The following is a 15,518-nucleotide window of genomic DNA, read 5'->3' as shown; positions in this document are numbered from 1 at the left end:
AGGTCTGGAGCACACTGGAGGAGCTCTGGACACCTCCCAGGGGAGGTGCAGGTCAGGGGGAGTGGTCACTCCCCTTTCCTTTGTCCAGTTTCGCGCCAGAGCAGGGGCTAAGGGGTCCCTGAACCGGTGTAGACTGGCTTATGCAGAATTGGGCACATCTGTGCCCAACAAAGCATTTCCAGAGGCTGGGGGAGGCTACTCCTCCCCTGCCTTCACACCATTTTCCAAAGGGAGAGGGTGTCACACCCTCTCTCAGAGGAAGTTCTTTGTTCTGCCATCCTGGGCCAGGCCTGGCTGGACCCCAGGAGGGCAGCTGCCTGTCTGAGGGGTTGGCAGCAGCAGCAGCTGCAGTGAAACCCCAGGAAGGGCAGTCTGGCAGTACCAGGGTCTGTGCTACAGACCACTGGGATCATGGAATTGTACCAACAATGCCAGGATGGCATAGAGGGGGCAATTCCATGATCATAGACATGTTACATGGCTATATTCGGAGTTACCATGGTGAAGCTACATATAGGTAGTGACCTATATGTAGTGCACGCGTGTAATGGTGTCCCCGCACTCACAAAGTTCAGTGAATTGGCTCTGAACAATGTGGGGGCACCTTGGCTAGTGCCAGGGTGCCCTCACACTAAGTAACTTTGCACCTAACCTTTATCAGGTAAAGGTTAGACATATAGGTGACTTATAAGTTACTTAAGTGCAGTGTAAAATGGCTGTGAAATAACGTGGACGTTATTTCACTCAGGCTGCAGTGGCAGGCCTGTGTAAGAATTGTCAGAGCTCCCTATGGGTGGCAAAAGAAATGCTGCAGCCCATAGGGATCTCCTGGAACCCCAATACCCTGGGTACCTCAGTACCATATACTAGGGAATTATAAGGGTGTTCCAGTAAGCCAATGTAAATTGGTAACAATGGTCACTAGCCTGTCAGTGACAATTTGGAAAGAAATGAGAGAGCATAACCACTGAGGTTCTGATTAGCAGAGCCTCAGTGAGACAGTTAGTCATAACACAGGTAACACATTCAGGCACACTTATGAGCACTGGGGCCCTGGGTTACCAGGGTCCCAGTGACACATACAACTAAAACAACATATATACAGTGAAAAATGGGGGTAACATGCCAGGCAAGATGGTACTTTCCTACAGTTACCCCCATTTTCACTGTATGTGTGTTTGTTTTTGCCCATGTGTCACTGGGACCCTGCTAGGCAGGACCCCAGTGCTCATAATGTATGCCCTGTATGTGTTCCCTGTGTGGTGCCTGTTAGAAATGGGGTTTCTGGTTGGCTAGGGTATGCACCTCAGCCAGGCATAACCTACCCACTCTAGTCAGGGCTTGGGAGTTACACGTCCAAGATAACCCCTGCTCACCCCCTTGGTAGCTTGGCACGAGCAGTCAGGCTTAACCTGGAGGCAATGTGTAAAGCGTTCGCACAACACACAACACACATGATGCAAAATGTACACCACAAAGTAAACACAACACTGAGCTATGTAAAAATAATCTGTATTGCACAAAACATAATTAGACCAACATTACAGGTAACTAATACCCTGCTACCTTAGCAGTTGTCAAACTGTTACACAAGTTACTAATACTCTGCAGGAATATGCAGTTGTCATATTAGAACACGTAAGTACTCAGGATTCTGCAACATAAGCAGTAGTCAGGAATTAGAGTAAAAGATATATGCACTTGTCATGAACAATTCCTAAATACCCCTAAGAGGAACATTAGTGAATATCTCCATATAAATACATATCAGCTAAACATGCCCATAAAAAGAACATAAGCACATATATGTAGAATCAATAAGCAGGTAGGAAATAACAAGCATCTACAAATCTGTATTAGGCTCCTAGAGCCTAGATTTCCTAAAGAGTACCTGTGTTTTGGTAGGAGAAGGCACTTCCAGTGCCTAGAGACGAACACGGGGGCTCCCGGCGCTCCTGTGTGCAACACGGGGGCCACGCAGTGTCTGTGGGGGAGAGGGGTGATCAGCACCCTCTCTCTCTCTCTCTCTCTCTCTCTCTCTCTCTCTCTCTCTCTCTCTCTCTCTCTCTCTCTCTCTCTCTCTCTCTCTCTCATTTAGTACAGGCCCCTCCGGGCAGTGCTCGGCTGCACCAAAGACAGCGCGATCCTCGCGTTTCAGACACCATGCGGCGCCCGGGTTGCGGCGGTGAATTGGGGTCATACAAAAAACCCAGGCAGATCACTTTAGGGAAGCACGTCGGCCCTGTAATAAACCCGGGCTGCGTGGTGATTCTGAGTAGAAATAACGCGCTTTTCAGAGCGCTAGGGCACCTTTAAAGCCCGGGCTGCGGCAGTTTTAAGAGAGGAGCGCTTTTCCAAAGCGCTTAAGCAAAGGCTGGAGAGATCAGTGCAGGAGTCAGGGGCCCCTTGGAGCAATCAGGATTCAAAGGAAGCACAGGGCTGGAGGGCCCAGCTACAGACCAGCACAAGGGATGCAGATGGTGGCAGTTCCTCCTAGTGACCGGGCAGGTCACAGGTCCGCACTACAGCATCAGCATTCTGTGTCCAGTTTCCAGTTCCAAGAATGTTGAAATTGTGGGGAAAATTCCCCTGTACTTATAGTCAGTTTTTACAGGGTTTCACAATGGTATGGAGAGGAGGTTCCAGCCAGTTACAACTGGTTCTGGGAGTGCCCCTTCTCTCCTTTCAGCACAGGCTCCAAACATCAGTGGGGGGTTAACGACCCTATTGTGTGAGGCCAGGGCACAGTCTTTACAAATGCAGATGTGCCCCGCCTCTCCCTTCTCTCAGCCCAGGAAGACTTGCCATTCTGGTATTGGGAGGACAATTCCATGATCTCCCGGGTCTCTAGCACAGAACCCGGGTACTGCCAAACTGTCTTTTTGGGGTTTTCACTGCAGCTACTGCTGCTGCCAACCCCTCAGACAGGATTCTGCCCTCCTAGGGTCCAGACAGCCCTGGCCCAGGAAGGCAGAACAAAGGATTTTCTCTGAGAGAGGGAGTTACACCCTCTCCCTTTGGAAATCGGTGTGAAGGGCTGGGGAGGAGTAGCCTCCCCCAGCCTCTGGAAATGCTTTGATGGGCACAGATGGTGCCCATCTCTGCATAAGCCAGTCTACACCGGTTCAGGGATCCCCCAGCCCTTTCCTGGACCGAAACTGGACAAAGAAAAGGGGAGTGACCACTCCCCTGACCAGTACGTCCCAGGGGGGGTGCCCAGAGCTCCTCCAATGTGTCCCAGACCTCTGCCATCTTGGAAACAGAGGTGTTGGGGGCACACTGGACTGCTCTGAGTGGCCAGTGCCAGCATGTGACGTCAGAGACCCCCTCTGATAGGCTCTTACCTCTCTTGGTAGCCAATCCTCCTTTCTTGGTAGCCAAACCTCCTTTTCTGGCTATTTAGGGTCTCTCCTCTGGGGTATTCTTCAGATAACGAATGCAAGAGCTTACCAGAGTTCCTCTGCTCTTCCATCTTTGACTTCTGCCAAGGATCGACCGCTGACTGCTCCAGGACGCCTGCAAACCACAACAAAGTAGCAAGACGACTACCAGCAACATTGTAGCGCCTCATCCTGCCAGCTTTCTCGACTGTTGCCTGATGGTGCATGCTCTGGGGGGTCATCTGCCTTCACCCTGCATTGGAAGGCAAGAAGAAATCTCCTGTGGGTCGACAGAATCTTCCCCCTGCTAACGTAGGCACCAAAAGACTGCATCACCGGTCCTCTGGGTCCCCGCTAATCCTGACGGGCATGGTCCCTGGAACACAGGAACTCTATCCAAGTGACTCCCACAGTCTAGTGACTCTTCAGTCCAAGTTTGGTGGAGGTAAGTCCTTGCCTCCCCACGCTAGACTGCAAACCTGTGTACTGCGTGATTTGCAGCTGCTCCGGCTCCTGTGCACTCTTCCAGGATTTCCTTCGTGCACAGCCTAGCCTGGGTCCCCAGCACTCCGTCCTGCAGTGCTCAACCCTCTGAGTTGGCCTCCGACGTCGTGGGACCCTCCTTTGTGACTCTGAGCCAGCTCCGGTTCACAAATCTTCTAAGTGCCTGCTCCGGTACTTCTGCATGTGCTGCCTGCTTCTGTGGGGGCTCTGAGTTGCTGAGCAACCCCCTGTCTCCTCCAAGGGGCGACATCCTGGTCCTTCCTGGTCTCCAGCAGCACCCAAAAACCTCTACCGGACCCTTGCAGCTAGCAAGGCTTGTTTGCGGTATTTATGCGTGGGATCACTTCTGCAACCTTCAGCACGCCGTGGGACAGCTTCCATCCAAAGGAGAAGTTCCTAGCTCTCTTCGTTGTTGCAGAATCCTAAGCTTCTTCCATCCGGAGGCAGCTTCCTTGCACCTTCATCCGGGGTTTCCTGGGCTCCTGCCCCCCCCCCCCCCCCCCTCCCGGCCACTATCGCGACTCTTGGACTTGGCCCCCTTGCCTTGCAGGTCTTCAGGTCCAGGAATCCGTCTTCAGTGCTTTGCTGGTGTTTGTGGCTCTTGCAGAATCCCCCTATCACAACTATTGTGTCCTTTTGGGGGTAGTAGGTGTACTTTACTCCTACTTTTCAGGGTCTTGGGGTGGGGTATCTTGGACACCCTGACTGTTTTCTTACAGTCCCAGAGACCCTCTACAAGCTCCCATAGGTCTGGGGTCCATTTGTGATTCGCATTCCACTTTTGGAGTATATGGTTTGTGTTGCCCCTAGACCTATGTTCACCTATTGCCTCCTATTGTAATTCTACACTGTTTGCATTACTTTTCTTACTATTACTTACCTGTTTTGGGTTGTGTACATATAACTTGTGTATATTACTTACCTTCTTACTGAGGGTACTCACTGAGATACTTCTGGCATATTGTCATAAAAATAAAGTACCTTTATTTTGAGTACTTCTGTGTATTGTGTTTTCTTATGATATTGTGCTATATGATATAAGTGGTATAGTAGGAGCTTTGCATGTCTCCTAGTTCAGCCTAAGCTGCTTTGCCATAGCTACCTTCTATCAGCCTAAGCTGCTAGAAACACCTCTTCTACACTAATAAGGGATAACTGGACCTGGCACAAGGTGTAAGTACCACAAGGTACCCACTACAAGCCAGGCCAGTCTCCTACACTAGCCACCATTTGTGTCTCAATGTGAACTGTGACTCTTCTTGTTGGAATGTACATATTTTCCTGAATTGTATCTGTCCACTCTTCCATATTATAACTGCAGCTTTTTCAGGAAATATTTCCCATGTGTAATTTTCTGTATTCTTTTAATTCTGCAGTTCAACAATCACACTTAAAAAGTATGGATGGGGAAGAGAAACATAAAGGTTCCGTAAGCAAGATGAATTTTACTCAAAATATCTACTTAAGAAAACGCCACAGAATGCACATGAGGGGGAGACACTTTGCTTGCAATGTGTGTGAAAAAGGATTTATCAGTAAAACACTTCTTGTGAGGCACAAAAAAGTACACACCAGCCTCAGGCCATATCCCTGCACCAAGTGTAAAAAGTGTTTTACTCAAAAGGCAACTTTTTTACAGCATCAAAGAACACACACAGGAGAGAGGCCTTATAACTGCACTGTGTGTGAGAAGAGCTTCACTCGAAAGAAAAGTCTTCATGAGCACCAACTCATACACACAGGAGAAAAACCTTATAGCTGCACTGTGTGTGAGAAGAGCTTTACTCATAAGAGAACCCTTGTACAGCATCAAAACATACACACAGGAGAGAGACCTTATCACTGCACTGTGTGTGCCAAGAGCTTCAATCAAAAGTCAACTCTTCGACAGCACCAAATTATACACACTGGAGAGAGACCCTATCACTGCACTGTGTGTGCCAAGAGCTTCACTCGAAAGACAATTCTTCATCAGCATCAAAGCATACACACAGAAGAAAAACCTTATAGCTGCATTGTGTGTGAGAAGAGCTTTACTCGAAAGGCACATTTTCTACGTCACCAAATAATACACACAGGAGAGAGGCCTTATCACTGTACTGTGTGTGAGAAGAACTTTACTCGAAAGGCACATTTTCTAAGTCACCAAATAATACACACAGGAGAGGGGCCGTATCACTGCACTGTGTGTTCCAAGCACTTTACTCAAAAGGGCACCCTTATACAGCATCAAAGCATACACACAGGCGAGAGGCCTTATCGCTGCACTGTGTGTTCCAAGCACTTTGCTCAGAAGAGAACCCTTCTACGGCATCAAAGCGTACACACAGGCGAGAGGCCTTACCACTGTGCCAAGTGTAAGAAGAGCTTTACTCGAAAGGCACATCTTAAACTACATCAATGTTAACGCACCGGAGAGAGGACTTATCGCTGCACTGAGTGTAAGAAGAGCTTTACTCGAAAGGCAGATCTTCTGCGGCACCGAACAATGCACACTGAGTACGTTATCATTGCACAGTATATGCCAAGAGCTTTACTCTAAAGGAAATTTTCTAAACCACCAAGTAGTACAAACAAGATAGATTCATTTTCACTGTAACCATTGTTTGTTCTGTCTACCATAAAAAATCACTGCAACTCTGTATTTTGTACTTTTGACCTTCCTAATAATTCACTGTAACTCTATATTTTGACCTGTTAGTTCCATTAACCAAAAGAACTCTAGATTGTATACTGTTGATCCTGTAATGCACAGTTTTACTGGTATGTTGTAGCCAAGCCGGGGCTTATAGTGAAACATTCTTAATGGGTAGTTCAGCTGTTGGATTAATATTTAATGAGTCACACATGTTTTTCTGTGTCCATAGCAGATTAGCAGGTTCCACGTGTCCGCCACCTTACCAGAGCAGGCAGTTGGAAGCTTCCATTTATTAAAGGCGATTTCTGAAATATCATAAAAGGCTGTATAGTCCAGAATAATCTTGAACACTCTCAAGAGTTTCTTTTCTTTTCATGCAGAACTCCCTCCCTGCTGTATCTTTCCTAAACCCCTTCTCCTGGCCCTGCCGATACTCTACCGCTGCAGTCAGAGGTGCCTGGAGGTGGGCCCTGTTGAACATCTCCCACTCCTGAGGACAACGACTATTCCTGATAAATAACAAGCCTGAGTATTGATCCCTCTTTTGTGGTACAAACTCTTTAGATGGTGTGTTGAAGGTCATTCCATGGTTTAACAAGACCTTGCTGTGCCTTGATTAGAGGCAGCAGCTTTTCCTACAAGGGTCACTCAAATGCTACGAAGGAGCTCATTCCGATCATGAATCCTTCATTTCCAAAGTACAGAGATGCAGCTTCCTCCAAGTCCCCCTGTAGCCCACATTGTAGCTCCTAATATATCTGTAATAGTACCTTGGGTAGTCCAGCCATCTGCTTAGAGATTTAGTGGAGTCAGAAAAGTCCAAACCTACTTAACCCAGGTGCAGTTGCAATGTGTGAGTTTTCCAGTCCGGGTAGAATGATTCATTTCCTATTTGGGAGGCAGCACTGCTCAATGGACAGAGCCATTAGAGAGAGAGAGGATAATTCCATAGTATAACTGGGATAACTCTAGATCTGAATATGAGAAGATTTGTGATTGATGAGGCATCTGTATCTACAGCTGCCTCAACATTACGGAAGGGTAAGCGGGACAACAGTCCACAAAGATACTTCTCACACCCAGTATGTATTCCACGCGCTTTTGAAACTTTGAAAGTACAAACTTCCACTTAGCAATGCGTGGCATAGCATCACAAGCACCCCTGGTGGTAAGCAGGCTGACTAAGGGTTTGTGGTGTACCCCAATAGTGAATTGTACACCCCCTAGATAGTTCTTGAAATGGTTGATCCCCCACAAACAGGCCAAGGCTTCACATTCAATGACAAGGGTATGTACTTTCTACCCCCCGTCAAGGCACAAGAAGCGAAGGCCACCACTTCATCATTTCCCTCCTGTGTTTGCAACAATACAGCCCCTCGCCAATATTGACTGGCATCAGTGACCTCGCTCGAGGGGTAACGCTTGTCAAATTGTTTTAAATGAATCGCATTAGCAACTTTCTTCTTGATCACTTCAAATTCCCTGTCTGCTCCCTCACTCCATATAAACTTCTCATTCTTCCTGAGCAAATTTCTCAGATTTCAGGTCCTCTCAGCACATTTGGGGATAAAACGGGAATAGAATGCAGTTTACCAAAAAATTAACAAACTTGATGCTTGTTGGTGGGAGCAGTACATTTGGATATTGCTGTCACTAAACTTTCTTTTGGATCCACCCCTTTTATTGAAATGTTATAGCCCGAACAGTCAACACATTTAACAGCAAATTTACACTTGTATGCCCTCAACGTCTGTAGGAGGCTGGCCTGGTTTGTAGTGGGTACCGTGGGTACTTACACCAGGTCCAGTTACCCCTTGTTAGGGAATGTAGTAGTGTTCTAGCATCTTAGGCTGATAGAGGTAACTATAGCAGGGCAGCTTAGGCTGACCTAGGAGACATGCAAAGCTTATGCAATACCACTTATAGTTACACAGCACTTACACACAAGTAAAGACAATACTCAGTGTTACCAAAAACAAAGGTATTTATTTGGGTGACACAGTACCAAAAATATCTTAGAGGCAATACTCCTTCTGGAGGTAGTGTATTATACACAACATATACACCAGACACCACAGTTAGACAAGTAAATAGTCATAGAACAATGCAAACAATAGGAAATGCTATAGAATGCAATGGGAGAAAATAGATCTAGGGGCAACACAAACCACATACCAAGAAAGTGGAATGTGTATCACAAATTCCTCCCTAGACAAGTGTAGTGTGTGCAGAATCGCTGGGAGAGTAAGAATACAGTAAACGTAAGTAAATTACCCCACCCCAGAGCGCAGAAAAGCAGGAGTAAAGTACTGCAAGTTTCCTTAGGACACACTACACCTTGTGATTGGGATTTTGCATTAACCAACCAAGTCTGCAGACAACTGCTGGATTCCTGGACCTGAAGACCTGCAAAAGAAGGGGATCAAGTCCAGAAGTCGAAAGAAGTTCCAGGAAGGACAGGAGCCCATGGCAACCCAGAAGAAGGTGCAAAAGAAGAGTCCCTAGTTAGTTGAAGACTGCAGGAATGCAGCCTAGGAAAATGCCAGCGGGTTCCTGCGTGATGCAAAGGATGTCCCATGACGTGGTTGCAGATGTGATTTTGTGTTGGAAGTCGCCAACAAGCTTTGGTTACGACAAAAGTGCATTTTGCGTCAAAATGGCGCTGGCTGGACCCGGAAGGGACCTGGGGGCCTCAACTGTGTGTGAGGGGAAAGAGGGGGCTCTCATCACTTTAGAGAGCCCTCAGGATGCCAGACAGCACCCACGGGAGTCCCAGGACATGGGGACAAAGGAGGTGCAAAACGTGGTTGGTGCAGCACAACAAAGGAAGGTCCCACACCGAGGCTTCCCAGACCCTAGGAGGACAGAACCCGGTCTGTGAGGTGGCAGCAGCTGTAGCTGCAGAGAAAACCCCAGAGAGCTGGTTTGGCAGTACCCGGGGTCCATGGTGAAGCCCCGGGGATGCATGGGATTGGCACCCCAGTACCAGATTTGGAATGGGAGGACAATTCCATGATCTTAGACATGTGACATGGCCATATTCAGAATTATCATTGTGAAGCTACATATATGTATTGACCTATATGTTGTACACTCGTGTAATAGCATCCCTGCACTCACAAAGTCCCGGGAAATGGCCCTGAACTATGTGGGGGCACCTTTGCTAGTGCAAGGGTGCCCTCATACCTACTAACTTTGCCCCTAACCTTTAGCAAGTGAAGGTCAGACATATAAGTGACTTGTAAGTTATTAAGTGCAGTGAAAATGGCTGTGAAATAGTGTGTGCACTATTTCACACAGGCTGCAATGGCAGTCCTGTGTAATGGTTTTTTTGAGCTCCTTATGGGTGGCAAAAGAAATGCTGCAGCCCATATGGATCTCCTGAACCCCAATGCCCTGGGCACCTAGGTACTATATACTAGGGACTTAAAAGGTGGGGTCCAGTGGGCCAATTGAAATTGGTAAATGAAGTCACTAGCCTGTAGTGACAAATTTAAAAGCAGAGAGAGCATAAGCACTGAGGTTCTGATTAACAGAGCCTCAGTGACACAGTCAAGCACTATACAGACACACACATTAGGCCATTAACTATGAGCACCGGGGTCCTGACCAGCAGGATCCCAGTGAGACAGGCACAAACATACTGACATACTGGTAAAATTAGGGGTAACATGCCAAGGAAGATGGCGGTTTCCTACAACGTCATACCTTTTTTCCATATCAAACAAAACCATAGTCAAAAACTTGTTATGAGAGGACACGCCTTGACTAAAAATCCAAATATCACCCTGAAATCGCTGTGTGTTAGGTATGCCCATACACCACGCCTTCCCAACTCCCTGGAAGAAGAGACCAAAACCAAACCAAATGGCATGCTTTTAAACCTAAACACACCCTCCGGCATGATACATGATAAATGACGTTAAATATCTTGATTCATGCTTCCAAGAAATCCTCTGCTAGGCAGCAGTCATGTCTAGCATTGTGAACACTGTGGCAGCCTTTACGGAGGCAACCATCTCTGTAATATGTGGTAGAGGGTGCCTGTCTATACAAATTCTTTCATTGAGGTTCCTTAAGCTGATGCACTTTTTCAATTACCCATTAGCCTTCCTTGCTAGTACACTTGGAGATCTCTGGAACTTTCAGTGAGCTCGATGATACCCTGATCACACAAATTTTATAACTGTTTCCTGAGTTCCTCCCTCTTTGTTAGAGGCACACGTCATACCTTGTGCACCACCGGAACAGGCCCAGATTTTAATACAATCTGATGTGAAAACCCTTGTGGTTTCCTAATTCTTCATGGAAAACCTCTGGAAAAGCTTTCACCCATGTGCACTCACTCACAGCTGCCACACACTCTTCCTTCAACAATGCCTGCTTCAGACTATAGGAAGGTAGCCTCTTTCTAGCTTGGTTACCCCCACTTTTTGCCTGTTTGTCAGTGTTTTTGACTGTGTTTACTGGGATCCTGCTAAGCAGGACCCCAGCGATTACGCTCTCTCATTTTAAACTTGGTTGCTGGAACCTTGCGGAGGACCCCATTGAGGTTGACCTGTGGATCTCTCAAATAGAGGGTGATGTCGACTGCATATAGTGAGACTAGGATGTGTCTCGAGAGGTATTGGATTGCATATTCTCAGTAGAATTGTCATAGTTTGGCAGCTAGGGGCTCCACAGCATGGGCAAAAAGTACAGAGAGAGTGGGCAGCCCTGCTGTGTGCCTCTAGTGGTGATTAGTGTAGCGGAGTCTAAACTGTTAATCCTGTCCTTTGCCACTGGTTGTGAGTAGAGTAGGTCAATCCAGGTCAGAAAGGAGTGGGGGATCTCCATCCGGTAGAATACAGACATTAGGAAGTCCCACTCAAGGGAATCAAAGACCTTGGTGGCGTTTACTAAGGCCGCCACTGCAGCAAGGTCTGGGTTTACATCTTGCATCATAGCAAATAATATACATAAACTGTGGAACGCAGATCTCCCAGGTATAAGACCTGATTGGTCAGTAGAGGCATTCTTTCACAGCCATCTCCTGAAAATGGGAGAGGGTATTACTGATTTGTTTAGCCAGATTGGAGTCATCTGTATCTCCTAGTCAAGCCTGTAGGCTTTTTAGATAGCTTTCTAATTTGCTCAGTTGGACCTGCAGGGGATGTAGTAATCCTCCACTTTTAGCAATATAAGTTCCTCTAATTGTAACTTTGAAGGCCTCCCAAACTGTGCCCAATGTGGGCACTGAATCAGGGTTTCTAGAGAAGAAGTCATCAATCTCCTAATGTAGCTCCTCACGGAATGGAGTATCTAGTAGCAACGAAGGAGACACTCACCATGCCACATATGTTGAAGCGGGGACCGGGATGCACATCTCCATTAGAACAGGGGAGTGGTCTGAATATGTTTGTGCAAGGTGTGAAACTACATGTATCCATGACCCCATTCCTTTGGAGACAATCCAGTAGTCTAGGTGGGACCAGCTGTTGTGTACCCCAGAGTAGAAAGTGTCCCCCTTGTCAGATGAGTGAAATATTCTCCAAGCATCGAGATCATGGTCATCTATAATATCATGCATGTGGCAAGCAGAAACATTATTGTATTTGGAGGGAGTGTGTTAACAGTCAAGGGGTGCATTCAGGGCAATGTTAAAGAATGAGGGATGGGCCTACATCTGCAATCTGCCTCCAAAGTCAGTCAAAGAAAGTGGGGTCATTGACTTCTGGTCCATAACCGTTCACTAGAACAATAGCAAATGAAGCCAATCTACCCTACATCAGTGGTTACTTGGCATAAGCAGTCCGGCTTATCTCAAAGGCAATGTGTAAAGTATTTGCACCAAAACACACAGTAATACAGTGGAAACACTACAAAATGAACACATTAGTTTAGAAAAACAGGCAACATTTATCTAAATCAAACAAGACCAAAATTACAAAAATCTAACATACACAATTAAAGTTAAGCATTTTTAAAATAATAGAATCTTACTCCATCAAAAAAATGGAAACGTTGTTGTTACACAAAGTACCTGTTTCGCGTCAAAAATAAAGCCTCATGGGCGAGCGTGTGTCGGAAAAGTCAGCGATGTGCTGATTTCTTACTCGCAAGTGAGGCCGTGCGTTGTTTCTTCTACGGTCAAGTAGGTTATGCATCATTTTTCTCTCCCTAAAGAGAGGGATGCGTCGATTTCTGGGCAGAGCACCTCAGATCCATGCAGGTTCACGTTGATTTTGACACCCAGCGATGATGCGTGTGAAATCTAGCCGCATGGTGATGGAAAACTGCGCTGCCTAGGGTTGCATTGCTTTCAGCAGCCGCAAGCGGATGTTGTGTCATTTCTCTAGCTGTGATGCAGGTGATGTGTCGATTTCCCAGCAGCAATGCAGGGGGTGCGTCGATTTCTCAGCCGTGATGTAGGTGGTGTGTCATTTTTACAGCCTTGTTGCAGGTGGTGCTTCGAAATTTTCCCCGCACAGCTCCTGTGCGTGGATTTCCACCTTGGCTGTATCAACTTCACCTTTCAAGGACCCAGGGACTGGATAGGGCACCACTTGGCAGGGCAGGAGTTTCAGCAGAGAGTTCAAGTGCTGGCAGAGGAAGTCTTTGATGGCCCTGAGACTTCAAAACAGGAGGCAACCTTAGTTCAAGCCCTTGGAGACACTTCAGAAACAGGATTATACCACAAAGGCTAGTCTTTGGCAGAGGTTCCTCTGGAGTCGAGAAATAATCTGAAACTCTGGGGTTTTGGGTCCACTACCTATACCCCTTTCTGCCTTTGAAGTAGGAAAACTTTAAAGGAAAATCTCTGTTGTTCACAAGATCCTGCCTTGCCTAGGCCTGGCCCCAGACACACACCAGGGGTTGGAGACTGCACTGTGTGAGGGCAGGTGTAGGAAGGTAGCCTCTTTCTAGCCTTGTTACACCCTCTTTTGGCCTGTTGTGAGTATATGTCAGGGTGTTTTTACTGTCTCACTGGGATCCTGCTAGCCAGGACCCCAGTGCTCATAGTGAAAACCCTATTTGTCAGTGTGTTTTATATGTCTCACTAGAACCCTGCTAGCCAGGACCTCAGTGCTCATAGGTTGTGGCCTGTATGTGTATCCCTGTGTAGTGCCTAACTGTGTCACTGAGGCTCTGCTAATCAGAACCTCAGTGCTTATGCTCTCTCTGCCTTTAAAATTGTCACTACAGGCTAGTGACCATTTTTACCAATTCTAATTGGCACACTGGAACACCCTTGTAATTCCCTGGTATATGGCACCCAGGGTATTGGGGTTCCAGGAGATCCCTATTGGCTGCAGCATTTCTTTTGCCGCCCATAGGGAGCTCAGACCAATACCCAGAACTGCCACTGCAGCCTGAGTTAGGGTCCATTAGGGTCTCTACTGTGGGTTTCTCATCAGATAACAAATGCAAGAGCTCACCAGAGTTGCTCTGCATCTCCCTTTTCGACTTCTGCCAAGGATCGACCACTGACTGCTCCAGGACGCCTGCAAAACCGCGACAAAGTAGCAAGACGACTACCAGCAACATTGTAGCACCTAATCCTGCAGGCTTTTTTGGCTGTTTCCTGGTTGTGCATGCTCTTAGGGCTGTCTGCCTTCACCCTGCACTGGAAGCCAAGAAGAAATCTCCTGTGGGTCGACGGAATCTTTCCCCTGCTAACGCAGGCACCAAACTTCTGCTTCACTGGTCCTCTGGGTCCCCTCTCATCTTGACGAGTGTGGTCCCTGGAACACAGGAGCTGGATCTAAGTGACCCCAACGGTCCAGTGGTCTATCTGTCCAAATTTGGTGGAGGTAAGTCCTTGCCTCCCCACTGCAGACAGTAATCCTGTGGCAGCCGCATGAACTGCAGCTGCTAGGGCTTCTGTGCACTTTTGCAAGGAATCCTTCGTGCACAGCATAGCCCAGGTCCCCAGCACTCCGTCCTGCATTGCTCAACTCGCTGAGTAGACCACCGGCTTCATGGGACCCTCCTTTGTAGTGTTGAGATGACCGCCATGCTCAGTTCCCTTGAACCCGTGTTCAAGTGCTTCTGCGGGTGCTGCCTGCTTCTGCTTGGGCTCTCTGTGTTGCTGAGCGCCCCCTCTGTCTCCTCCTCCAAGGGGCGACCTCCTGGTCCTTCCTTGGCCCGGGCAGCACCCATTTTCTTAAACTGTTACGTTTGCAGCTAGCAAGGCTTGTTTGTGGTCTTTCTGCGTGGAAACAACTCTGCATCCTCCAGCACACCGTGGGACATCTTCTGTGCAAAGGAGAAGTTCCTGGCATCTTTCGTTGTTGCAGAATCTTCAGCTTTTTCCACCCGGAGGCAGCCATTTTGCACCTTCATCCAGGGTTTAGTGGGCTTCTGCCCCCCCCCGGACACTTTCATGACTCTTGGACTTGGATCCCTTCCTTCACAGGTCCTCAGGTCCAGGAATCCGTCTTTAGTGCTTTGCAGTCAGTTGTGGTCTTTGCAGAATCCCCTATCAAGACTTTAGTGTGTTTCTGGGCAAGTAGGGTAACTTAACTTCTACTTTTCAGGGTCTTGGGGTGGGGTATCTTGGACACCCTTAGTGTTTTCTCACACTCCCAGTGACCTTCTTCACACTGCACTAGGCCTGGGGTCCCTAAGTGGTTCGCATTCCACTTTCTTAGTATATGGTTTGGGTTGCCCCTTGGCCTATTGCATCATATTGTATTCTACAGTGTTTGCACTACTTTTCTAACTGTTTACTTACCTGATTTTGGTTTGTGTGTATATTTTGTGTATTTTACTTACCTCCTAAGGGAGTATATCCTCTGAGATATTTTTGGCACATTGTCACTAAAATATATAGTGCTGTATGACATAATTAGTATAGTAGGAGCTTTGCATGGCTCCTAGTTCAGCCCTGAGCTGCTCTGCTATAGCTGCCTCTATCAGCCTAAGCTGCTAGAACACTACTAATCTACTAATAAGGGATAACTGGACCTGGCACAAGGTGTAAGTACCATCAGGTGCCCACTATAAGCCAGGCC

General features: G+C 47.4%; 1 protein-coding gene across 1 annotated transcript in view; it reads left to right on the top strand.

The window, feature by feature from the left end:
• LOC138293766 (uncharacterized) overlaps positions 1 to 7,022 on the top strand; it is a 42,845-nt gene extending 35,823 nt beyond the window's left edge. Inside the window, exon 3 of the mRNA XM_069233108.1 lies at positions 5,261 to 7,022. Coding sequence (XP_069089209.1) covers positions 5,261 to 6,291 — 1,031 coding nt within the window. The 3' untranslated portion in view covers positions 6,292 to 7,022. The remainder of the gene's footprint in view (positions 1 to 5,260) is intronic.
• The last annotated feature ends 8,496 nt before the right edge of the window (positions 7,023 to 15,518 follow it).

The sequence above is a fragment of the Pleurodeles waltl genome, chromosome 4_2 (assembly GCF_031143425.1).
Source record: "Pleurodeles waltl isolate 20211129_DDA chromosome 4_2, aPleWal1.hap1.20221129, whole genome shotgun sequence".
Taxonomy (NCBI): Eukaryota; Metazoa; Chordata; class Amphibia; order Caudata; family Salamandridae; genus Pleurodeles; species Pleurodeles waltl.
The sequence above is the reverse complement of the archived record's forward strand: the minus strand, read 5'-3'. Positions and strand labels throughout refer to the sequence as shown.